Source organism: Mirounga angustirostris, unplaced genomic scaffold (genome assembly GCF_029215605.1).
Source record: "Mirounga angustirostris isolate CCGP_5_RB_7025 unplaced genomic scaffold, mMirAng1.0.hap1 SCAF_2, whole genome shotgun sequence".
Taxonomy (NCBI): domain Eukaryota; kingdom Metazoa; phylum Chordata; class Mammalia; order Carnivora; family Phocidae; genus Mirounga; species Mirounga angustirostris.
In genome coordinates, this window is record NW_026991710.1 from 133,467,092 (window position 1) to 133,493,764 (window position 26,673).

The 26,673-nt window shown below is 37.5% G+C and overlaps 2 protein-coding genes across 4 annotated transcripts in view; both read right to left on the reverse strand.

Annotated features, from left to right (window-relative positions):
• Positions 1–2,033: 2,033 nt before the first annotated feature.
• The window catches only part of GASK1B (golgi associated kinase 1B), a 49,566-nt gene continuing 24,926 nt past the window's right edge, over positions 2,034–26,673 (reverse strand). For all 3 annotated transcript variants that reach the window (XM_045880233.3, XM_045880235.3, XM_064585209.1), the window contains exons 4-5: positions 7,830–8,056; positions 2,034–4,939 (exon numbers count right to left, since the gene is read on the reverse strand). In XM_045880233.3, coding sequence (XP_045736189.1) covers positions 4,732–4,939; positions 7,830–8,056 — 435 coding nt within the window. In that variant the 3' untranslated portion in view covers positions 2,034–4,731. The remainder of the gene's footprint in view (positions 4,940–7,829; positions 8,057–26,673) is intronic.
• Positions 13,349–13,870, reverse strand: LOC123848133 (small ribosomal subunit protein uS10-like). The gene has a single exon (XM_045880236.3). It carries the CDS (start codon positions 13,752–13,754, stop codon positions 13,395–13,397), a length of 360 nt encoding a protein of 119 aa, XP_045736192.1. The 5' UTR covers positions 13,755–13,870; the 3' UTR covers positions 13,349–13,394.

The window sequence follows — 26,673 nt, forward strand, 5'->3', positions numbered from 1 at the left end:
AGTCGAGCCAATAACATAGGGCACTTCATGAGCCAAATAATGTCTGGTGTCCTGGAGCTAAAGAAAATGTTGGCACATCTTGCAAAATCACAGCTGTTTCAGTCTCATTTAGTGACTGTCCCACTCTCTGCAGCCCAGTTTGCCTTTTGAAATATAGCACAGCTAGCTATGCTGCAGCATGTGATTAAAGCAACTGACAAGGGAGGTTTTATTTTTTAGCTCTTTGTCTCAAAAGCTTTAGAAATCTTGACAAGCACTGCTAAGAAACACAGATTACTTTTTTAGAAAGAAGATGCATAGAGATTTCTTAATGTGCACATGATTGTGCACATTTTTATCAAGAAACTAAATGCACTTTGGAATCATGATGGTAAAAAGGTAGCTTTCTAAGATAAAAAAAAAAGTTGAACTAATTTAATCATACACAGTGCTGTTGTTAAGAAAAGATCTCTGCGACTTCACTTACCATGTGCATTTTTGTAGGTTGCAAAACAGTCTGCCAGCAAGCCCTTCAGAGTCAGACCTTTGAACTAGATAATCAACTGATAACCATTAAAAAAATTAAAAGGTTAAATGAAAATAAGCTCCAAATGCTAATCACATGGTACCATTCAGTTCTCCAATTATATAACTGTGTTTTGAAAGATTGCTAAAGTAAAATTTTCAAAAAATTTAACATCATGACTCTCAAGCAAATAAAATATGAGTCTGTGGTCAAAAGTTTAAGGCAAAATTTTCAAAAAGGTAAAACAGCAATTCCTATGTAAATGTAAAATGAACATACATCAAAGATTTTATTTAAATAATTCATTAGCGAGGGAACCACTAAGATGGTAAAACCATTTCAAAGAGTGTTTCAAAAGCTAAGGTAATATTAGGATAAGATTGCTGGACTAGATATAAAACTGGTTAATGTCCAACAGAATAATAAACTGTAAAGCCATTAGAGTTGTCTTTTCCACCAGGCAGAAATTATTTGCGTCTCTATGGGATAAAAATCTATACGTTAACCTCTGCCCTACAACATTGTTAAGTAGACCATTCAGTACAAAAGCAAGGCCAGCTTTGCATTGAAAGAACACTCAAAAATCTCTTCTGGCTATTTCCAAGTGTCAGATAATTTTTCCAGTAAGTCAAATTATCTTCCATGAATGAAAGTTCTTAATTCTTGATGATACTATTTTTATTTTTATTTTTATTTTTTTAAAGATTTTATTTATTTATTTGAGAGAGAGAATGAGAGAGAGCATGAGAAGGAAGAGGGTCAGAGAGAGAAGCAGACTCCCCACCAAGCAGGGAGCCCGATGCGGGACTCCATCCAGGGACTCCAGGATCATGACCTGAGCTGAAGGCAGTCGCCCAACCAACTGAGCCACCCAGGCGCCCGATACTATTTTTAGAGAAAAGTCTTTATCATCTTTCCTTGACCCACGTACAATTTCCATATCATATTTTCAGACTAGTGCCCTAAGTGTGCCTTCCTTTGTTCTGTGCTGAGATAAACATTAGAATTTCCTGAGATACTATGTAGATAAATCTACATCTAGGTTATTTATTCATTAGATATAATGTAATATATATTTAAAGATATGAGGGAATAAACAGGCTATTATACAAGTTCAGAGATTACAACTTTTTTGAGCGTAAGTCTAAGACATTTTATATTTTGATAAGTTCCCCAGGGTGTCTAATAAACTTAATAAATATGACTGTTATAAAGATAGCCTTAACTATAATTCTAAGACTCACTCCCAGCAAAGAAAAACAAAAATTAAATAGTCTCTTACAGTTTGTGATAGCTGTTACCTAATTTGCATACCACTTAAGACAATGCTCTTTGTACACCAAGAGAAAGCATAAGATCACTAGGAACAATATCAAATATATGCATATACAAACACAATCCAATAAAATTCTTAATTGTTCAATTGTTTCTTTTATCATGGACAGTGGTAGCAGTCTTCTGTACTTAAATTCTGAAAATTAACCCATGTACAAAAGAAAACCCATCTACCAAATAAAAAGCACACATCTTTAATTTCTAATATTTTTATTACAGACTTTTAAGATATGTATTTATTTTCATATTATCAGCCTAAAGAAAATAAGTCACAAAAATAAGCTTTTGTATGTCTGCCAAGGTAAATTGTTCTACTTCAAATTTATCAAGTTATAAATAAACCACATAATATGCTTATGTGAACCAAACCACAGCATAATCTGAGTGCATTTGAAAGGCACAGAGTACTCTCATTGTTTCAATAAGAGAAAAGAAGAGCATTACTTAGGATTAAAAGCCTGGCCCTGTAGCTATCCATTATTCAACAATAATATGGCATGAATTATTCACTGATTATAAAACAAAATACTGTGTTAAAAAGCAAAGGTGACTAAAATAAACATGTGTTCCTGGACCTTTCATTTAATATTAAGCATGTCAGAATACCTGGAAGCAAATAAACAAAGCAAGACCCACATAAGGGAGAACCAAGCTGCCCAAAAGCTGTGTAGCTTGAGACGCAACATTAAAGGTCATTTTTAAGGAGACTGGATTCCCACCACTAATTTCACAAATTTGAATAAAAATGATCTATTCCATAAAAAGCTTATTAAAATGCGAGTATGCCACCTCGATAAGACAAAGTATAAGGCAACTTGACAAAGAGTTCTTTCAAGTCAGTGGCTCAAAATAGAACCTGGGTCTCCAAGCTTTTGTTAGGCTTATTTTTTATTAAAATCCTGATTAATGAGAGAAAAAGGGATCTTAAAAAGCCCAAAGACAGCAGGTAAAAGTGGAGACTCAGGAGAGCCAAAGAGTGCACAGAATGTGTGGAATCAGAGAAAGGAACTCAAAGGGATAATGGAAGAGAACGGTCTGAAGACCACGTCTCCAAGGGTCAGCCCAGCAAATAAGGATGCTAAAATGTAGTACTTGAATGTGAGCCTAAGAAAGTTATGCTTAGACGATCAAATCCCTCTCTCCTTGACCCGTCTTCTCTTCTAGTTACCATGTGTTGTTTTGACATTTTGCCCCTATACATTTACATTAGTTAGAATCTATAGGTATATATTTAAAAAAAAAAAACAGTCTTTATTGTAATGTCTTTAATAGTTCTAATTTACAGTGATATTAAGTGACTCGATTAGAACACATAAAATGCGGTGTTTTAGCAATAACATACAGAACTGAGAAAACAGAGAATTGAATGCATTACAACATCTTAAATTATATTTTTCAACTTTCAGGGAAAAAAGAAGTCAGTATATCAGCTTTTAAATAAGGAGTGGGTGAGGTGGGTGTGGGGGAAATGATGACTTGTTCGAGATTTGAAACCTCTGTATGAACATCTGTCATATGTGATGACATGCATATCTTCCCAGGACACAAAGACCCAACATGTGAATACTGTATGTCTATGTCCTATGCTTAATTAAGAAGTTGGCAGAGGGATGGGCGCCTGGGTGGTTCAGTTGGTTAAGCGACTACCTTTGGCTCAGGTCATGATCCTGGAGTCCCTGGATCGAGTGCTGCATCGGGCTCCCTGCTCGGCGGGGAGTCTGCTTCTCCCTCTGACCCTCCCCCCTCTCATGTGCTCTCTCTCATTCTCTCTCTCAAATAAATAAATAAAATCTTTAAAAAAAAAAAAAAGTTGGCAGAGGGAGTTTGGGGAAAATTATTTGAAGCTTAATGTTGTCCAAATTCACTGTTTTAGTTCTAGTCATGTGCTTTCATTGAGGAGAATTGAAAAGAGTCAGGTTTTAATTTATTTTGTTCATATTTCTCATATTAGAATAAGCTAAACAATATATTTAAATGCACTCAATATCTAGTTCTACTGTCAATATCTGAGCAATATCATTTAAATCAATTTAAATATAATTAGAAGAAGTCTGAAGAAAACCATTATTATTAAGAAAATATACAAAAACTATAGCATATCCTTTGTAAAAATGACAAAATTTGTTAAAAGAACATCCATTAAAAAAAGGCACTCTATAAGTATAGTTTCAAATAGGTAACTTATACCTTAAAATTGTTAATGTCTAAGCTACTAGACATAAATTGGACCAAAATTGAGAAAGCAAAACTCCCTAACACATAAAGGAGGAAACTGTGATTCTTCCTTCTCAGATTCACAGAGATGGCCAGTCATTTATAGATACAATAGAATATATACTGGTGCTTTTGTAAATAACCCACCATTTCTATGCAGAATTATGGTATACCCTGGTGTTTTTGCAGATCACATGCCTCAGTTTTCCAATGCAGAACTGCCTCTGGGTCATATTGGGATGGCTCTGTTTTAACAATCAGCAACTGAAGAATGTCAGTTCTTGGTCAGACCAGTCAATATGGCATAAAATATGCTTTGCTGAAGGAGTCAGCACCTCTGGTTTACACTGTTCTGTTAAATGGCATGACAAATGTTTTAACAAAGCTAGCTGGAATAATAATTGCAACCATTCTGTATAATCAGATGTTGAGACTCACATGATCCAATGTTAGAGAAAAATATGAACAAATATTTTTTGAGGAGTATGTTTTTTAAAAGGTTTTAAGTCTGCTTATCATGCTCAAACCCATCATATACACTTGGTTAAATTCATTTATTTTATATATTCATTTACACTGCCTCATTCCTAAAAAGACTTGAGGTTTGTGTACTTGATTTTAAAACCAAAAACAAAAAAATGCATAAATATATCTAGTATTCTAGCCAGAAGATCCTTTTATTCATTCATAGGTAATACTTTGGCCCCATGTGCATTGATGTAAGTAAGAAGGATTTTGGCTCTCTGCTCTATGACATCAATAAGCTTTTCAATTCCTTGTCTACCTCCTTGACTTTCCCAATAAACTTTATCAAGAAACAGGGACTGAAGGAGTTTCTGCCGTAAGTGCTGGCTCTTCAAAACAGAAACTGCAGATTCGGGAAACCTGAGAAGATAAAATGATATTTCATTTTTAGTAATTGCTTAGAAATATTATGCCTTACCCAATTGCTTTGCCCTTCATTAATCTGGCATAAATCACACTATCAAGTAGTACCTGGAGAATGAAAACATTTTTGTCACTGTCAAGCTGACACTTCTCTTAATAATAATATACTAGAAGAATATGTTTCAAGGGAACTGAATTTTCCATGTTGAATTTTCCATTGATAACTTGGCATACTAACATCTTACATAAAGTCATTATCTGTAGGCAAAGAGAGGCACGGAATTAAAGAGTTCTGTTAGCCCGGCAAAAATACTTTCCTCAATCTTAAGCTCCATTTCACCCATAGAAACCACTTCAATCTGTCAAGTAGAAGAGTATCCTCATAAGTGTCAATGTGGGGTTTTATGCAAGAAAATATGAGAAGCAAAATGCTGACAAATGCATGACTGAATTTAATGTGAAATAATCCAAAATGTAGGTAGCAAAAAGAGAAAGGAATCATTCCATAATGCCCAATTAAATAAAGAATTGTTTCTGATTCAGATTATACTTCAGGAATTCTGAAAATCTGGGAGCATTTTACTAAATTGGAATATTAAAGTGTTTTTCAAATAAATTTAACAACACTCAAGTTTTAGAGCCAGGCATTCCACAGTGACCCATCTCTGGAAAACCTGAGGCCAATTTGGAAGGGTCCTTGTTGAACTACCTTAAGAGAGCACTTTGTGCTTCTTGCTCTGCATTTAGAAAGTAAAAACAAGGGGTCTAGCATGTACATTATCTGAAGAACTTTGTCAAGTTTCAAGTTCAAACTCATAAAGAATGTTTTGCTGAATCCTCAATTGGCCCATCCAGCTTTCTTTGAAATACTGATGAAAGCACAATAAAAATATTGGGGTTGCATAATAAATTTCGCATAAACGTAGTTGCTCCTTAACAACTAAAACAGGAACATATCCTTGTTCGAGGAATACAGTTTGCCCAAAGTTTCAGGCCTCCTAAATGCCTTTTCCAAATTTCAATGGAATGAGCTAAGGGTGGCATTCAGGGAGCATAAATGCAAGGGACCCAGGTGCTCCAATGCTGCAGAAAAACCAGAGGCCACAGAGCTGGACTCGCTTAATGAGTCTGAGTAAGTGTGGAATTAAATAATGCTGATAAGATGCTCTGAGCTCCCTGAAGACATGTACTATATAATTTAGTGGCCATAGTATTAATTAAGTAAGCATTTTTGCTCTATGAACTATTAATAATCCATGATTTACAAATTCTATGACCCTTCAACTAATTTAGCTGTGGTAGAATGTATGAGATAAAACTGTGAAATCCATGGATCTCTTTAGTGACTAATCCTTTTCATAAAGGAAAAGCAAAAAATTACCTGTCTGTGCATTATATTGATTAATAGGAAAATTCTATGCATAAATCTGGGCTAGCAGTGTCTTCATTTTTGCTTTTCAATGTGTGACTTACTTATTCAAAAAAAAATTAACTTTACATTCATTACTCCTCATATTGCATTTAAAGTTAACTTCTTTGAAAGCATAAAGCAGTATTTATACTCATATGAATGTATAGAACAGATGGACCATATTCTTAGGCACTCCTAATTCCAAGAGAAAATTTAGAGATTTAAGAAGACCCCAAAATATCAACTCAGTAAGTGATGCCTTTGGTCAATTTTTCTACACATAAAATTTCCTTAGTTTAGTCACATTAAAGAAAGAATCTGTCATATATTCTACCTTCAATCCATAAAGAGATGTAAGAATGAGTATTAACAGGGCAAGATATGGCAAAAACTCATGAAATTGGGGCTCATGAAACTCTCATGAGAACAGTATTGTCTCTAGTCCTGAAAGTACATAAAATCCACACTACCTGATTAGAAGTGCTAAGAACAACTAATGAAACACACTTCAGAGCATTGTTACCAAGACTAATAGTAACAGCATGAACAGACACAAGTTACTGCAGAAAAATGATTGGACTTGGATTTGGAAGATTGGGGTTCTACTCTCAATTTTAGAGTAGATGTGCTCTTCATGTGCTCTCCACCAGTCACTTAGCTTCACACAGCTGGTTAACTCTTTTACTATTGCACCCCTCTATTTCCAATTCTCAAACATACCCCAGTGTCTTGGTCACTGATTTCTGACTAGGGTAGGAAGGCTATGAAGAGTGGCTATGACCTGGGGCCTAAAATCCAGCCTCAATCTTTGTAGCTAAGGTTGAATGGCCCAGACTCTATAGTGGGTTCCTGCCACTATTAAATGCATTAATTTCCTTTATTTCTTAATACATAAGCTCAAGATACTTTTCTCCTTGGTCTATGTCTACTGGAAAGATTTCCAAATGCTCAAAAACCCTCCTACCTGAATTCAAACAGCCGCTGTCCTTTGATACTGTGCCCTAATTAGAAGATTAGCTCTAATTTCCCACCACATTCAGAGAAGTCTCTTGAGTTTATTATGCCTTTGGACATCCTGCCATGTCAATATCTGTGAGTCTGTTAGTCCCCCTGCCCCATGCCCTGATAATGGAGCTCCTGCCACCTCCTCATCCCTGCTCTGCCAGTTCCTATTCCTAAGGTCCCTGCATGCTTCCAGCTTTACCCACATGGATTTTCACAGTGAGGGCCAAGGAAATGTAGTGGGAGTTTTGTAGGTTGCATGGGTTGGTGACACTTGACACCGTGGCTGCAATCCTGTTCTATTCTGCTTAGGTCTGGTTCCCATTTCTGGGCCTCCATCCCCAGATTCCACATCCACAATTCCTTTCAAGGGTTAGATCAGTCACACATAGCATTTGAGTTTTCTCAAAACCTTTACTACTTATTTAATAGAAATGTGATGTCCCATAGATTTTACTACATCTTAAAACTTACTCTTTGATGCCTTCTAACAATTTGAAGTTTAAGTTATCTTCGCTTCTGTCAAAGAAACCCTTGTTGTCTATGAAGACCAAATGCCTTGGGTCATGCTTTCGCTGGATAACGTGTGCTAGAGCCACAGAATCTTGGTGGTCACATTTTGGCCTCAGTCCATTCTGTACACAGGCATCTTCCTTTCGAGGTCGGAATCCACAGCAATTTGTATCTAAGCGATTATAAATCTGAAAATGGAAAGCGAAAACAAAATCCAAGATGCTGAGTAAAAACAAAACTTGGGAAAGTTAGATTTCTGGAGAATTAGTGCTTTCTAAATAGCTGACTTTCTAGAATCTAATAAGGCCAGGCTCATTTAATTAAAGGCAACTGTCAGAGTAAGTCCAAAGTTCATATCCTTTTGACTCAGCCATGGTTAAAAGCATTTCCAGCTTCTAACAGCTCTAACGTCAGATCATCCAAGTTAGACATCTCCACCCTTAATATTCAAAGTTCCCACTGACATCATATGTAGACACATGGCCAGAAGAATCTCTGACTCTATTCCTGACAGAAGATAGAAACCATTGCACTTTTATATAACTATAGCTTGTTTTTTTCCTTGAGTTGGGTTATAGAAAACCTGAGTTATCTCAGTGGCTCTAAAAGTTTCCTGCATCCCCTAACCAATCTGGACTTTAGAATTACACTATCTAACCTGAAATAAGTAACATAGTACAAATCTTTTGAAAAGATGTGACATCCAATAATGATACAAAAACTACTACCCATATGGAGCCCACAGCTAGATTCTAAATAAGTGAGCAGGATGAACAAAATTATTGGGCCCAGTGGGGTTTATTATGGAAATAGGGTTTCTATCCTATAGAAGAGGTAAACAGATTAACGAGAAAGGGGGAATTGTGTTATTTCCGTTTCTCTTGGGCAGGAAAGAAATAACATTTATTAATCAGGGTCAATTAAAGCTTCAGCTTAGGAATTAGATAAATTTCAAGTCAAATCTCTGTGACCTTGTGTAGATTCCTTTACATCACCGACTCTCAATTTAATTACCTATATAATGGGAATGGTATTATGGCACTGTACCTCGTCAGTTAGTAGGAAGATTAATGAAAATGTTTATACACAATCCAGCCCTAACCCAGGCATCTAGAAGATACTCAAAAAAATGAAAACAGTTATATTGTTGAACCCACACATATACACTATATAAAATGATTTACCTCAAAACAAGCTTCCAAGACAAAAGGCAATTTCTCCATATTAATGAAGACAAATTGAGTCTCAGAGAGGTTGAATAATCTGCTCTGGGTAGAATACAGGTAAGTAGCAAAGTTAAGATACAGACAGCTATATTTGTCTCCAAAATTGCCATACACTCATGATTCAAAAGACGGCTGGCCATAACACTGTCACTTTTATTCCTTTGGCACTAAATTCCCATTATTTCTCTTCCCCTGTTTTTATAGATCCTGTGGGCCTAGCCACTCTAGGAGGTCAATTGCTCAAGAAGGAATGCAGAAAGAGTAGTGCCAAAGTTTAGCCTACTTTGAAATGATCATTCATTCATTCATTCATTCATCCGACAAATGTTTATTGAACATCTTCTCCCATCTATCAGTGGGCTAGGCACCAAGGCAAATGTTGCCCATGGTCATTACCTCCCCCCACCACTACTCCCAAAGGAAAATGAAGTGGTCATTTAATCTTGCCTCATTACCACAGCAAACTTTAAGAACTGGACAAGTGACCTTCCTCTCTGTTTTCTGTACATAAGTGAACTTTGTATCAAATAGCATGTTTTGAGAAACAGGGATTACAAAGAGGTCAGCCTAAGCCAATTTTCTGTGATGTTTATGTAAAACCAGTCACATGGGACAGGGGTGGTCAGTGAGCCAAGAAGCATTTGGATAACACAGAGGGTACATTGCTGATCTACAAGCAACCTACAGATAAAGGAAGGCCTCTGTCAGGATTGGTTCCAGGCAGCTGATCCATGGGGCTATAAGTCTAAGCAATGATTTATCCAAAAGGTCACACAGGCTTACTGCAGAGAACAGTAAGTTTCCACTTCTGGTTAAAGTGTCTTTGTCTGACATGAGGACAGGAGTTGCCTAAAGGTAAGCAAGGGTACCCCAAGCAAATCACTATAGGTTAAATGACAAAAAGCACAAATAAGAACTATTAGAAAAAATTATTGAATCCTTTCTCTTCAAACAATTTGATTCATTTTGTGTAGTACCTTGACTGCCTTTGAATCTAAGAGAAATCAAGTGACATATAGAGATTGCATCTGGTTGGCAGTTATTTAAGTTAAGATCAGAGAGTCAGGGAGAACATGAAAAATAACCCTTCTAGAAGCTGCTTCTCACCCAATCTCCCCCTCCTATAAACATTAGCTAATAATTCCCAAAGATTCTCTATACCATGCTCCAACATCATCATATGTTTATAACCAGTTATAAATGACATTATATAATAGAAAAAAAAACAACCCTATTTAATTTTGACCACAACATGCAAGGTCTGTTATGTTGGATAAATGGTCAGAACTTAAGTTTTAAGGACTAATCTATCAACCACTTCATAAATGGTACCCTGAACCCTGAGCTTTTTCTTCACTGTTGATTTCATACCAGTGAAGAAAGGACTAAAACCTATAGCGACATTTCTGTTGTTTCTACAACAAAGCCATGAGTCAAATATATTAATGTTAAATAATAAGCACATTAGAGTTTAGACCCCAACTTTCAGTACTCCTATAAATATTATACTTTTCTATTTTTAAACTACAGGAGAATGTTAAAAGTCAGAGGTGGAAAAGACCGATTTAGGTCATTTTTTTATTGCCTTCCCAGCATTAGATTGTTTCCTACAGTGTATTTTTAAAGTGCTTTGTCTGATCTAATTTTGAATCACTCAACAGTCTGTGATGATTTCACCACTTCCCTAGCAGACTGTCGTTGTGCCATTCAAGTCTAACAGACCTTATTATTAAAAATGGGTGTGTGTTCAGCTGAACTCCTTGTCCAGAAAATGTTCACCCCCCACCTTCTATTCGGAACTACACGTGAAGTTGGTGGGTATGTTAATGCATGTTGAGTGTGTGTGCGGGTGTGAGCATGTACACCTACAAATATAGAATCAGACTGTAAGGCCTCAAATAATCTGGGTTTCACTTCATTTTTCTTATCCTCTAAGTGTAGCAAATTATGTCTTTGTATTACTGCCCTTGTCTAGCAAGGGTTTAAGTAGCTCTTAAATCTTGTTCCCTAGCTCTTCTCAGAATTTTGTTTATAGTCTTCCTTTTGAATTCACATTCACTGTACCAAAAATATTTTGACCACAAAACCATAACCCACTCCCTTAAATTCAGTGCCATGTTGCTGGGCATTTAATTTAGTTATATATTGAATATATTCCTGCTTACTTCCAAGAGAGTTAACGGATTTTTTTAAAGCCTAATAAAGCATATCCTAGATAGCTATGAATCCATAATATGGTTTCAGTATATTTTTTTGGCGCACACATTAAAACAATCATTTCATTTAACTACTGCATAATTAAGCACTGTAGTTCACATCCACGGGTCTGCATCCTTAGATAATTATCCTACAAAGAAGATTCATTGGGGGTAAATCTTATCAGTTAAGCGATCGTGAGTATTGATGATCATTAATGCAACTTGTTCAAATTCACAACCTCTCACTCTTTAAAACAAGGAAAATCTTTTACAGAGTTGATCTTCTGAATCTTAAGATGACTACCAACCATCATTTTCTGTAAAATTGCTCTTTCCTCTTTTAGGAAAATATATCTTTTCCATGTTTACCTAACTAAAATTATACTCAGAAAAATCCAGGTGTTCCAGCCAAATTTTTTTTGTTGGTGGGAATATTTTTAGATATACTGCCTTCTTCTAAAATTCCTTTTTTTAATTCCACTTTCCTTGTGGGGGTGTTGCTTTTGCCTGCATGAAGAAAGTATCTTTTGAGTGACTCAGTTATGTTTATGGAGCCTAAACAAGGATGCCTCTGCTGCACTGACCAGCTCTCCAAAGCCCCGTAGGAATCTAGAGAAATCCAATGACTTTCCACCCTTTTGCACACCACCCATTCGAGCTCTGTCTTCAAAAAGTGGCCCTATCAAAGCGATGGCTTCAGTGGGACTAAATGACTAATTTCAAGCAATGTCTGAACAAAAGCAAGAAAAAAAATACTCTAAAAGTGCTGCTAATATTAATGAAAAACATAAGAGCAGTCATTTAGCAAGTGTTTAGTATGTGCCAGGAACTGTACACTTAATGCTTTACACATATTGTTGCATTTAATGCTCACAGCAACCTGAAGGGGTAGGCGCTACCAATGGTCCCATTTGATAAGTGAAGCAAGTGAGGCACAAGGAGACTGGGTGGCTAACCCAAGGTCCCTCACTTCATAAATGACAGAACTCGGGATTTTAACCCAGATATTCATGCCCTTTTCCATCCTGATTATATCTCTTGTGCATAGCCAAGGTGATAGTGCAAAAAAAAAAAAAAAAAGCAAGTGCATTTGTATAGAATACTAAATATCACTATATTCAATAAATGCTGGTTATAAGGTTTCATCAGAAATACAAAAAACGGTACTGTAGGAGTTCAGGTAAAAACGCATGAAGGAGAGGATATTACGGTGGTGTTTTGAGAGACAGGAAGTGTTAGCTAAAAAATAGGCAAAGGCATGAAGGTAGGAAATCAAAAGACATCTTTAGAAGAACTGAGGGTACATTAGACCAGTGCTTCTCGGACTGTCTGTAGTGAAAGATCAGGTGGTTTTGATTTTTCTCTCCCTCAGCACCACAATCCATATGGAGTGTGTTTGTTAAATGATTAATAATAATTTATTACTAGAGAAATAAGATTTTAAAAAATACTAAATACCAGCCAAATATTTGTTAGAATCAACAGATGAAATTCCTCTACCAAATTGCTATCAAAGTTTCTAAGTGCTTATTTGCAATTTTTGTACTTGCCATGAACTAGTAAATTGGCAGGGTCCTGGAGTCACACTTTGAGTAGGACAATGAGAGACGGCGCTGTCAAGGGTTAGGGGAACGTGAAGGTAGGTAGCAGAGCAAAAGGTGGATAAGAGTATTGTGCCTACAAAAGAAAGCCAAATTTCTGATGTGCCTTCAAGTTTCTATCATTTTCTCACGTATTGCTGGAAGGAAGGTCAAAGGCAAGAGAGCAGGGCATCAGGGGGAAATGTTAAAAGAACCAAAACTGAAGGGAACCAAGACAGAGCACACTTGGAAGCTGAAGAGAGAATAAAATGAAGATGTTCTTCCTCACATAGATTAGAAATTCCCCTGATCCAAATCTTTTTCTCATTCAACTCTTTTAGTTAAATTACATAAACCTGTAGATGTTCCTACCGCAGTTTTTGTACACCTCTTTAAGGGGCTCAGTGAGCATATGTGTGTATGTATGTGTGCGTTTCTGGTTGGTGAGTCAATATCTTAAGATCTCACCATCTCTCTTTTTTTTTTTTAACAACTGATAATCAATTTATTAAAAAGGTTGATTTAAGCATCTGCAATGGTGACTTCAACCTCAACTCCTGGCTCAATACTGATGGAAGTAATCTGCTTAACAATCTCAGAAGGACTGTACAAATCAATGAGTCGCTTGTGGATCCTCATCTGAAAACGATCCCAGGTCTTAGAACCTTCACCACAAGGAGTTTTTCTTGTAGTGATTCTCAGAGTCTTGGTAGGCATCCGAACTGGTCCTTTCACTTGGAGATTCTTTTCCTTTGCGCCTCTGATCAAGTCAGCACATACCTTTTCCAAAGATTTTACGTTGTGGCTGGTGAGAGTAATTCTAATTCGGTGAATCATCACCTCCGGTTCCACGGGTGTCTTCCCAGTGTCTTTAAAAGCCATGGCTGCTGCGCGGCTTCCTGACCGACTTGTTCCTCAGTGAGAGCGAACAGCGGTGAGTCAGGAGCAGGAGCGGGGCGTCCAAACCTCCGCTATAGCTGCGACCGCATTTCCTCAAAGAGCCTCACCATCTCTTTTCAAGCTATTTGTTTTTAACTGCTTAAAAATTGCACCTTTACAAGGAAAACCGTACTTTTAGAAAGTTTAAATGATGCAACAAAACACATAATAAGTGGAATTTAACAATTTACCATAGTAACTCAGCCAATACCTGGCACATAGTAGGCACTTGATAAATGTGTATTATAAAAAGAATCGCTGAGAGTTGGTTACAAGAGCCCTGTAAGTCAGTTTAACCAGAAAACCCTGTTTTCTACTGGGAAGAATCAAATACAAAATAATGGTGGCATAGGAAGACATGGGTCTTTTTAAGGTAGCATCCAGTGAATGGAGTGGAAAAGAAATAGGAAGGGAGCAAAAAATGGAACTGCCTGTGCTTGTCATTTTCTCTTGGTTGGCTCCTTTATGTGCGTTTAATTTCACTAACCGTGGACCATGATCTGTTCTATCCCACAGAGAGTCTGCCATAACACACCTTGCAGGCAATAGGCATTTGATAAATACATAACAAGCAGGTGGGACAGAAATAGCAATAGGGCATCCTTTTCTATAATTAGCAGTGTTCTGGAAGATTCCTTTGTCTCCCAGTTATCACATTGGACATCTCATTTGTTTTTAGAAAATGCATCGGGAAAAAAAGGTCTCATTGTCTCATTTTCAGCAATTATTTCAAAAAGGCAAAAAGACACTGAGGATTGCTACCATTATCAGCCCCACCCTAGGTACAGAGAAACACAAAAACATATAGACTTACTTATTTATCAGCTAATAACTCACATTGGAAAATCCTTCTTTGCACATGTGTCTTGATGTGAACTAGTGTATGGTTACCATGTTACCAGCGAAACTAGATGGATCCCTGTAGTCTAATGAATGTGTGAAGGTAGACCAGATCATAGAGAAGAGCAACCTCAAACAAATCCCACAGTCCCCGTGGTGCTTGTTAATACAGACTTAGTGTCCTACCTTGGGAGCTATACACAAGCAAAAGCAAAAGTGCTCTCACCAGCCTGTATCACTTGGGAACTCTCACCTCATAAAATAATAGATTTCATTTTTGTTCTGTGCTGCCATGGCAACAGGTGCCCATTAAATTACTATGCGTGTAAATGTGACTAGCAGAACATCTGATGAACGATGCAAAAAGTCAAAATAGTTCGCAATATATAAGCCTAACAGTGGCCATAGGCTCGCTTTCGCCTCTGCCTCTGGAAATAGCAATCATTGCTCTACACTACCTAATCTCTAGAATTCCACATTTAAAACTATCAATATAAGCCAATTCAATGCAGAATCTCTAGTTTCTTCCCTGTTACTGAATCATAAGTAAAGATAGAACAGTATTTATTGATGCAGAAATAAAAACATGTTTAGTGCTATGATATACTTGGATCTATTTCTACAGATGCAATGTTTAGAATCCATATACTGTACCTCTGAGTAAGTACCAGAAGTCAAACATCATTCTGTCCCAGAAAGACTCTGAAGAGAGTCAGCAAGCAAGTGATAATCTATTTTTAGAGAAAGAAAATCCACATTCTGTAATTTGCACAAGCAGAGCTGCATGGAAATAGCCTCTGCCAAAGGCACACCCACTTTCCTGTAAAAATTTATAAAGAACACTCAGACTAAGAGAAACAGTAATTTTTACATTTGGTCAGGTTCTGATTTATGGAATGGGTTTATATTAAACAAAGAAAATTAAAACAAGAATAATATAAGTAAAATGTTTAAAAAGTGCCTTCTTTTGAGGAAATGAAACACCATTTTTAACAATTTAACATTAAATAGAGTTGTAAACAAGCTTAAGATCACACACACATATCTGAGGGAATACTGTCACTGAAAACATTCTTTGCTTGACTTGACTGTATTAATTTTTGGTATTCTCATGAAATTTCTGTATTTTATTTCCCCTATAATGTAGTATTTTATTACAAGGAAATTGGCAAAAATAAGATAATCTAAATGATTATGCAGAAAACACAATTCTGATTACAGTGACAAAGATTCTTGGCTTAAGTCACTTTCATCAAGCTTCTGAACCTTTCTCCTAGGCCCATTTGTGACTTCCATATATAACCCAGTTTTAGCAAGAGCCCTCCCTGTAAGTCAGTTTAACCAGAACCCCCCACCATTGATACCTGATCACTCTCGGTATCTAATGGGTTCCTCATCTTCCACTGGCCCCCAGGGCTATGTCTGATCGCCCTGGTCTGTCTTCAGCAAGAATCTGGTTAGGCCAGTTAAACCAGAACTCCTCCTACCCCTGGCCCCTCCTCTTCATAATTTGCCATCCACTGACCCCATGGCTGTATTCAGGGTGGAGCCCAATCTCTCTCCCCCACTGGAAAATCCCATTACAGTGTTTCCTGTACCTACAACCATCATCATGAATAAAGTCTTCTTGACCGTCTTTAACAAGTGTCACTGAATATTTCTTTCTTCAACAATGATTAACACAATCTAATATAACATATCCAAAAGCTATTTAAACTCGTATCTTTCAGTGAAAATTGGTTCTCTTTATAAAAAGCTAATTAATTCTGACACATTGATTATTCTCTGGTTATTGAAAAATAAGTACTGCTTGGGAGTAGAATGGTGGTTGCTAGGCACTGGGAAGTTGGGAAATGAAGCAATGTTGGTCAAAGGGTACAAGCTTCTAGTTGTAAGAAGGGTAAGTTCTAAGGATGAGACTATAGTTAATATTGTATATTTGAAATTCGCAGAAAAGATCTTAAACTTTCTCACACACATACAAAAGGTAACTATGTGAGGGGATAAACGTGTTAATTACCTTGATTGTGGTAAATATTTCACATGTATACAAACATCAGATCATCACACTGTACACTTTAAGTATATACAGCTGTGTTTGTCAAGTATACTTCAATAGAACTGGAAAAACAACTAACATAAAGTTGAATTTTCAACCTTTTTCAAAGATTACTGCTACACGTACTTATGTACTTATAGAAGTTCCTATTTGAAGACAGATTTGTTTTTATGCTCTTTGGGTTAGCAAGTAGCTATGAAGTAAAGACCTTTATGCAGCTTGGATAAAAAAATCCCAGGATACTGCTAACTCACTTTACATCATAAAGTTTCTAATTATCAAAATAACCCAAAGGGACACACACCATCTTTTCCCACATTACAAATAAGGAAAAAAACTCAAAGATGGTAAGTAACTTGCCCACAGAGACAAAACTAGTGTATGATGTGAATTTCTACCAACTTCTGCCTGACTCGCCACACTGCTTCCCAGGGTAGAAAAGACAAACTTTTTGCTTTCATGGAGATCACAGTCTGATGTGTCTAAGTATGATTCACTGTGCATCCTCCACATGGATCAGCATCATATTTTGCATAGTGCACATACTCAAAAATTTTTGTTGAAAAAATGAAGGAATGAATCCCAACTTCACTCAGCTCACCTACCCAAGCCTACCTAATGCAGAGAGCTAACTGCCAAAAGACCTCTCATTAGGCCAGACCTCCATGTTTTCTTCTATCCATTTTCTTGGAAGAAGCGCAGAGTCTTAAAATCAAAGTCACAGTATCTTAGAATCACAGACCTTTGAAGTTATGAGCTACTATACCAAGGGAAGTTTGTTTTGTTTTGTTTTTTTCCAGAAAAATTACCCTAGGCCCTGCTTCTCAAACCTTTTTTAAGTACCTCTGACACAAAGCGTTATTGAAGACACCAAAAAGGATTAATTTAGGTGGGCTATTTACCATATAGAAATTAAACCTGAAAAAATTCACTATTTATGGATTAATTTATTTAAAAATAACACTGACACTTCCATTACATGTTAACATATTTTTAAAAGAAATTGCTATATTTTCCAACAAAACAATAAGAGAAATGGAATTGTTCTTTCAAGTAAAAATGATGTTTAATGGGCGCCTGGGTGGCTCAGTTGGTTAAGCGACTGCCTTCGGCTCAGGTCATGATCCTGGAGTCCCTGGATCGAGTCCCGCATCGGGCTCCCTGCTCGGCAGGGAGTCTGCTTCTCCCTCTGACCCTCCTCCCTCTCATGCTCTCTGTCTCAAATAAATAAATAAAATCTTTAAAAAAAAAAAAAAAAAAAAAAAAAATGATGTTTAATGAAAAAAGCAGCTAGTTCAGCTCACAATTCAAACAACCGCCTAAGCAGTTTTCCTCCAGGCCGCTACCACACTGTGGGAGGCGTTAGAAGTGCCTTAGGCATGCTTCCTTTGTTAGCACACAGAATTTTTTTTTTTAATATTTTATTTATTTATTTGAGAGAGAGAATGAGAGAGAGCACATGAGAGGGGGGAGGGTCAGAGGGAGAAGCAGACTCCCTGCCGAGCAGGGAGCCCGATGCGGGACTCGATCCTGGGACTCCAGGATCATGACCTGAGCCAAAGGCAGTCACTTAACCGACTGAGCCACCCAGGCGCCCAGCACACAGAATTTTTATTTTAATTTTTTGTTAAGATTTATTTACTTGAGAGCGAGCACGAGCAGGAGGAGCAGAGGGAGAGGGAGAGAGAACCTCAAGCAGACTCCGCGCCAAGCTCAGAGCCCGACGCAGAGTTCGATCTCACAACCCTGAGATCATGACCTGATCCGAAACCAAGAGTCGGACACTTAACCGACTGCACCACCGAGGCACCCCTCAAAGAGAACCTTTAAAAGGTGCATACTTATGGGTAGAGATTTAAGAAAATTCATAGTTTTACTGCTTCGTCAAGGACATTCTTAAGTGAATCAGGCATTTTCTGCATGTAGTTTTCACGTGAGCACGGGGGCAATGAAGAGTAGGACAGGTGTTGGTGTAATTTGGTGCCAGCTCTGATTCATGCTAAAGCGCCAACAGATTTACCCACTACTGCAAACATCAACATAGTGAAAAAAGCAAAAACTGGCTTAACATTATTATGGAAATAGTGTTGACCAAAAAAAGCCATTGTTCCAAACAATCCCATTCAGTAATAATTTTGTGAAGCTCCATTTACCTCTTAGTTATCTATGTCCATTAAACAACAGCTTGAGTATGGTTGGCAAGAGCATGGAACCAATAGAATCTTTATGAACAGCCTCTCACTTAACCCTCTCTGAGTCTACTTTATCGGGCAAAATTATTTATAAAATAAATCTTTTAACAATGATTATATCAAAAAATATCTATTAATAATAAATTAATATTGAGGCCAGATGAATATCTGCCCGCCCTCTCAGGTGTTCTATGAAAATATTATCGTATTAAGTTTTCCATGGTTTTGTATTTGCTTCCTGGTGGATTTATCCAGGTCTGATGCTTAGACCTCCTATTTTCCTGGAACACAGCAGTTAAGGTTGGTTTCAAACTGTCTGTGGTTCAATGGCATAGGATCAGTGGGGAAGCCAATCCCACAGCTAGCTCAAACGATGCATTAAATATCAAAATGTTGTTAGGGAATCACACAGGCTTCCTCAAATCCTCGATCTCTCCAGCCCAGCTCTGTATACAACAAGATTTAGGATTGAGACAGAGTGACTATGCACTACTCAATTTCAGCACAGTTTATACATTCCATGGCAAGTGTTGAAATAAGCAAAAATGGCATATCATTAACATATGCTGTGCTTTTGATTAATAATTAAATTAGAACTGACCCAGGAATGCTCAGTTGGTTGTCACTTAGCAATATGAAGTTCATGAATATAACTTATTTGACCAGATATTTTTCCCTCTGATTCAGACTAATAAAAGAGCAAAGACTATGTGAACCAATTTCCTAGTCCATGTTTTATGCAAATTAGGCTTTAGTATAATCAATGCCAGGAATCTCTAAGAATAAATGCTAGACAGTAGGTGGAAAAGAATATATAAAATTCTAAAAGCTTTTAAGTTGGAAACAGACATCTGAGGAACTTGTTTGCTCCTTAACAGGAGGAGACACAGGGAAGTCTTAATGAGAAGTGGGCCAGGATCCAGAGAAACACATTCTTGTTGTAAAGGCCAAAAAGCCATGCCTCTGTGATAAACCAGGGTCAGTATGGCTAGACAACTGTTTTTCTTCAACGTTGCCTCCATGAAAAATCAAATAAATAGCTTCGGTGCTGTGAAGTAAGAGAATGTAGTCTCTAAAAGTCAGACCTCCACCGGAGCAATGATGTCAAAGTCCAAAACAGAGACTCACAGGCCAGTGCCTTTGTGTTTACTTTCTCAATCCTGTCATATTCTTGTAGAAAATTTTTAGCAGCAGACGTACATTCCACTTAAAGACCATAAAAAGTGAAACTATTTGCCTTTTGAAGTACAGGCCAATATAATTCTACTGTTGGTTTCCTAATCTCCCCAAGGTTTTGAGAAGGCCTAACTGTTAAGGGGGCAGGTACAATCTAGCAGGTCAGTTCCTTCAGGGAAGGAGGGTTTCACAGACTTCCTACATCAGACTCTCTTTGGAAGAGAGGATTCTGAAGGAGCCAGCATGTGTCAATGGGATGTATTCCATGAATAGTCAAAGGGAAATTGGTGGTGTGGATTAACCAAGAGGACATCTGGAGTGGAATCACACTGAGAAACAAGAGTACAACAGTTCCCAGGCATAGAAATGACATTGTGGGGGCGCCTGGGTGGCTCAGTTGGTTAAGCGACTGCCTTCGGCTCAGGTCATGATCCTGGAGTCCCAGGATCGAGTCCCGCATCGGGCTCCCTGCTCAGCGGGGAGTCTGCTTCTCCCTCTGACCCTCCCCCCTCTCATGTGCTCTCTCTCTCTCATTCTCTCTCTCTCAAATAAATAAATAAAATCTTAAAAATATATATTAAAAAAAAAAAGAAATGACATTGTGTCAGACTCAAAGCCAAGTCACAAAATCTCAAATGATGACTGAGCCTCACAGATTGACTAGGAATTATCTAAACAGAACATAGAAATTCCCCAATTCAAGTTTGTTCAATTTAACTGAATTCATGAGCAGTGTCTTGTATGTTTATAAGTCCTGGATTTTGTTTATAAAGTAAAATAAAAAGTACTAAGCTATGAGAACAGGAAAAAGAACAAATGGTTATAAAGTAAACTATCTAAATAAAACACCTACAAGGCCAAGCAAAGCCTTTCATATGATGTCAAAGTGGCCAGAAGCAATAAATAAATGCCCTAAGGTATTTGTTATATTAAGATGCTGTTTCGATCTAAGCAAATTTTCTTGGCTGCTGCCTTGTAGATCTATGTTCTCAGTAACAGAAACTCCCTGATAGCCACCTCTCACAACATCATAAAACCACAGCCTGCCTAAACCCTGCTTCTCTCTAATTGCTAAAAGGACAGGAATAACATGTGGCCAAAGGCACTTAAAGTACGTAAGTTTTTTAAAACACACAAATATCCACTTATTATGCCTATAAAATTATTTTTTAAAAAAGATTTTATTTATTTGACAGAGAGAGACATAGTGAGAGAGGGAACACAAGCAGGGGGAGTGGGAGAGGGAGAAGCAGGCTTCCCGCCGAGCAGGGAGCCCAATGTGGGACTCAATCCCAGGGCCCTGGGATCATGACCTGAGCAGAAGGCAGACACTTAACGACTGAGCCACCCAGGCGCCCCCTAAAATTACTTTAAAATTGGCTGAAAGAATGCATACTAATCTCATGACAGTGATCATCTATTTAGAGAAAGTGCAGGAAGGGGACTTGAAGAGATGGTCAAAGGGGAGTTTAACTTATTTTTAATGTGTTGATATTTCTAAAGTAAATTATAAAAGCAAACATGCAAAAAAAAAGTTGACAGGATAATCCTAGAAGGTAGAAACATGGTATTTGTTATGTTAGTCTTTGTTCTTTCAGTTTTGGCGGGGCGGCGGGGGGGGGGGGGGGGGAGGGGGTTGCTGTTTTTGTTGTTTTATGTCTCAACAAAGCGACTAGAGACCTTGAGGAACAGAATCTCAGAATATAATCCCAACTAGCTTCCCATATTCTGTAGGCTGAGAACCCTGCAGTTAACAAACATGTAGGAATGTATTCTCTGAAATTCCCTCATTTCTGCAAAAATGACAACCCTTTTATCCCAATTTGACCTGAATGGCAGGTCCATGGAAACAACCTTATGTGATCTCATGATCTCCTACATAGCATCAAATGCTATAATGAGCAGCTCTTTACTGCAGAAAATTCACAGAAAAACAGACATGAGCCCTACTACAAAGGACCTGCAGTATTTGGAGATTCAGGAAATCACAGCTATGTGTACATATGTACATTCAAATTCTTATAAATAGGGTGATTCTAGATGATATCTGTGCTGATCTATTGAGTACTTTCTATCTGCCAATGCCTTAGTCCATTTGCGCTGCTATAACAAAATACCACAGACTGGGTAATTTATAAACAACATTTATTTCTCACAGTTCTGGAGGCTGGAAGTGTGAGATCAGGGTGCCAACACAGTCTGTTTTTGGTAAAGACCCTCTTCCTGATTGCAAACTGCCAATATTTCACTCTGTCCTCATCTGGTAGAAGAGACTAGGGAACTCTGTCAGGCCTCTTTTCCAAGGGTACTAATCCCACTCATAAGAACTCTGCCCTCATGACCTAGTCACCTCCCAAAGCCCCCCCCCCCCAATACCCCACCTTGGGAGCTAAGATTCAATGTATGAATTTTGGTGAGACACAAACATTCAGACCATAGGCAGCCAGGTATCATGATAAGCATTTCATGTGATGAGCATTTCATTTCACATCAGTCTCCAAGTGAAGTAAGATCATCCTCCATTTAAGTAATAAATGAATCAAAGCTCAGAGATTATGAACTCGCCCTAGATTACAGAGCTGACTATTGAAGAAGCTGGGATATGAATCCAGCTTTACAACAAACAATACTATTGTTTTACTTCTGTTTTACATCAATACAATTCTGTTGTTGCCCTATGATTTTAACGTACTGAAAACTTGTGAACATTTTTTAAAATGATGTTAGAAATTCAGGGGAAAGAGGGAGCTTAATATGATTGAGTTAGTTCTAGAAGACTTTGTAGAGAAAGGATTTGATTGGAGTTTGAGGGCCAGACTGCACATTAGATGGGAGAGTAGAAGCAATGGCGAGTAAAGCGTGGGGAAAGTGGGGGCGGGGGGTCCAATAGACAGTGAGTAAACCAAACCACAACACACATGTACGCACACACACACAAACACACACACAGAGGCCCACACAACCCTGCAGTTAACAAACACATACCTCCTTACGTGTTTGTTACCTACAGGGTTCTCAGCCTACAGTACAGAAGTACTACAAGAGATCATGGCAGAAGAGCAGATAAGAATGGAAAGGAAGTCAGAAGGTCAGTTCATTTCTTTTTGTCTCAATTTTGGATTTTAATGTAATTATGCATATTGTCTTTCTGTGTGCTCATCAACCTGGAGTGCAATAAACATTTCTTAGACAATAAACTTTTGCAATTAAAAAAAAAAAAAAAAGGTAAGTTCATGGTGTTTCTTAAAAGAAATGTTAACAAGGGGCGCCTGGGTGGCTCAGTCAGTTAAGTGGCTGCCTTTGGCTCAGGTCATGATCCTGGGGTCCTGGGATCGAGCCCCGCATCCAGCTCCCTGCTCAGCGGAGAGCCTGCTTCTCCCTCTCCCTCTACCTGCCACTCTGCGTACTTGTGCTCTCTCTCTCTGTCAAATGAATAAATAAAATCTTTAAAAAAAAAAAAAGAAAGAAAAAGAAATGTTAACATTTATTTTATTTTATTTTATTTTATTTTATTTTATTTTATTTTATTTATTTATTTGACAGAGAGAGCAAGAGCACAAGCAGGGAGAGCTGCAGGCAGAGGAAGAGGGAGAAGTAGGGAGCCCGAAGCAGGGTTTGACTCCAGGACCCCGGGATCATGACCTGGGCCGAAGGCAGACCCTTAACTGAGCCACCCAGGTGCCCCTACATTTTTGTATATAAATTGTACCACTAGACAACCAGGTATTATATCCACTCTACCACTAGAGAACCAGGTAAGAGATGAAGGGAAATTACACCTTAGAGAAGTAATCCAACTAATAAATGAAGACGTGATGAGAGAACTAGAATATCCCCATTTCTCAATGTCTAGTGAATTAATGAATCAACATTGAGCATCCATAGCTACTACTGTCACAAAGGAGAAAGACCAACCAGACATTATCTCTCCCAGTAGAACAATATACAACCACCTATGTAGAAGTCTTGAAAAAACAAGTTAAATCTAAATCTGATCAAGTCTCTAAACTCCACACCAATGTCTATGAAATACAGGTGACAGGAAGACAAATAAAGACATCATGGAAGTACAACGAGCAGATTCCAGAATCTAGAACTCTAGAGAACAAGGCAAATGCTTTCTTCAATAAGTAAACTGGTAAGAAAAAAAAAGGAAGAGGTGGATGTGGAGTCTATAGATTAAAAGACATATCAACTGATCACAAAGCACAGGCTTTATTTGAATCCTGGTTCAAACAAACAAACTGAAATAATAAATAAGCAAGCAAACAAATAAGTAAATAAAACATTTATAAGACAATTAAAAATTAGACCAGTTACTGGATATGTTACTGGAATTATTGTTAATTTTTCTTTTGGGTGTTATAATAGTTATATGCTTATGTTTTATTTTCTAGTGATACTGAAAAATTTACGGATGAAAGAAAATGATGTCTGGGATTTGCTCCAAATTAATGTGGGCATAGGGAGTAGATTGGGATAGAGATAAAACAAGTCTGATCATGAGTTTATTAATTGTTGAATTTGGATGACAGGTACCTGAGGGTTCATTTACTTTTGTGTATGTTTAAGTTTTTTCATACGAAAAATTTAATGCATTACGGCATTTATTTTTTTTGAAGATTTTATTTATTTATTTGTCAGAGAGAGAGCGTGCACAAGCAGGGGGAGCGGCAGGCAGAGGGAGAGGGAGAAGCAGGCTCCCCGCTGAGCAAGGAGAGCCAAAAGCAGACACTTAACCGATTGAGCCGCCCAGGCATCCCTAATGCACTAAGGCATTTAAAATTTATTTCCAGGGGTACCTGGGTGGCTCAGATGGTTAAGCATCTGCGTTTGGCTCAGGTCATGATGTCTGGGTCCTGGAATCGGGCCAGCGGCTAGCTCCCTGCTCAGTAGGGAGTCAGCTTTGCCCTCTCCCTGTGCGCCTCCCTCCCCACTAATTCTTTCTCTAAAATAAATAAATAAAATCTTTTTAAAAAATTAAAATTAGAAAAAAAATATTTTCCAATCAAATGGAAGTTCTCAGAGTTTTATTTTTTTTTATTTTTGCAAGAAGCAATTAAAACAATTTAAAGGAAAGTAGGAAAAATAAACTCAGCAATGGTTTACACGGTTAAGTTGCAGTTGGGGCAGATAGAGACAAGGAGATCAGCTAGAAGTCTCTTACAACATCTGGACTTGTACTGATAAAGAGTTTGATCAGGATAGCATTAGGAGGGATGAAAAGGGAAACATAACTGGAGTGGTTTTGAGGAACTGTCCAAGTTTAGTGCTACTCGAATATGAGGCACAAAGCAAAGGAAGATTAAAAGATGACTCAAAAATTTCTGACCTGACAGGTTTTTAAAATAGTAATATTATGAGTAGAAACAGGTAAGTCAAGAGGGCAAACTGTCAGGGCATGAGGTGACAAATCCGCTTCTAGACATCAAGTTTGACAGGTTGACATGACCATTTGCTATTTTAAAAAGTGAAGTATTGTTTTGCTACATATGCATAAAAATGTTCTTTGTGCCCTCTCCAACTGTGATGACTTATTTAAAAATGAAGAGTCATGAATTAAAGTTGTATAATAAAATAACTGAATAAAAATATATAAGTCAAACCTCCTCAAACCAGTAAGATAGCCCAAATCCTTCTTTAATAAACATATTTTCTTGGCATAGGTTAGCCATTTCATCTATATCCTTTTCTCTGCAAAAATCTCTATATTCTTTGATACAGAAGCAAATCTGTAAACTTTTTTATATCACCTCCCCTGTCTCTATATATCTAAACATAGGTGTCCAGTAAATACCAACTTTTTTGGCCAATTTGCTCACATATGGTAAGTAGTACTTAGAAGAATAAAACTATATGTCACAAAATAATTTTGTTATTCTTCTGACACCTCTCTAAGTAAGATAATCCCTTGTATTATAGCATCAATAATACTGAAAATAATTTCTCCTAGTGACAAAGCATGAACATGTGTCTAGTAAAAACTATGTCAAAGTCAGACATTTGAATTTCATTTATAAGAAAGGGGACACATAGCTTTATACAATTTTAAAACTCTGCAGAAACCACAATATATTTTAGTTCTTAGCACATCCGTACCTTCGAAGTTTAGAGTTGGTCATTTCTAATGCCTAGAATATCACACTCCCATGTCCTTTACCTTATAGTAAGTGACCCTCTCTAATCAAGTGAACCACTGTGATTCTCATCATAAAAAGAAATTATGAAGATTTTTCAACAATAAAAGCAGTAATATGTCTTCTTGAAACCCTCTGATCCTTGGCCATCTTTGCTCCCTCAATCCCTGTCAACTCAGCAACCAATATTAACCAATATTGCCAAAGCTAATCACTTTCTTTGCTACTTGAAGACAAGACAGCATCTGACTCATATCATGTCTCATTGTTTGCTAGCAAATAAACAAAACTATATTATTTGCTTGCTCAGACTTAACAATAAATACATTGCTACAGGCTACTTGGATTGGCAATGTGCTATTTCTCCAAAACAATGAAACTGACCCAAACTATTAGAAATCCCAGTGTCCAAGACCCTGGATCAGTGTGCCTCTTGCTGTCAGAGCACCTGTCTGTGA

Bases quoted from the DNA above. Each gene is read 5' to 3' on its own strand.
- LOC123848133 (XM_045880236.3), bottom strand. From the start codon at position 13,754: ATGGCTTTTAAAGACACTGGGAAGACACCCGTGGAACCGGAGGTGATG.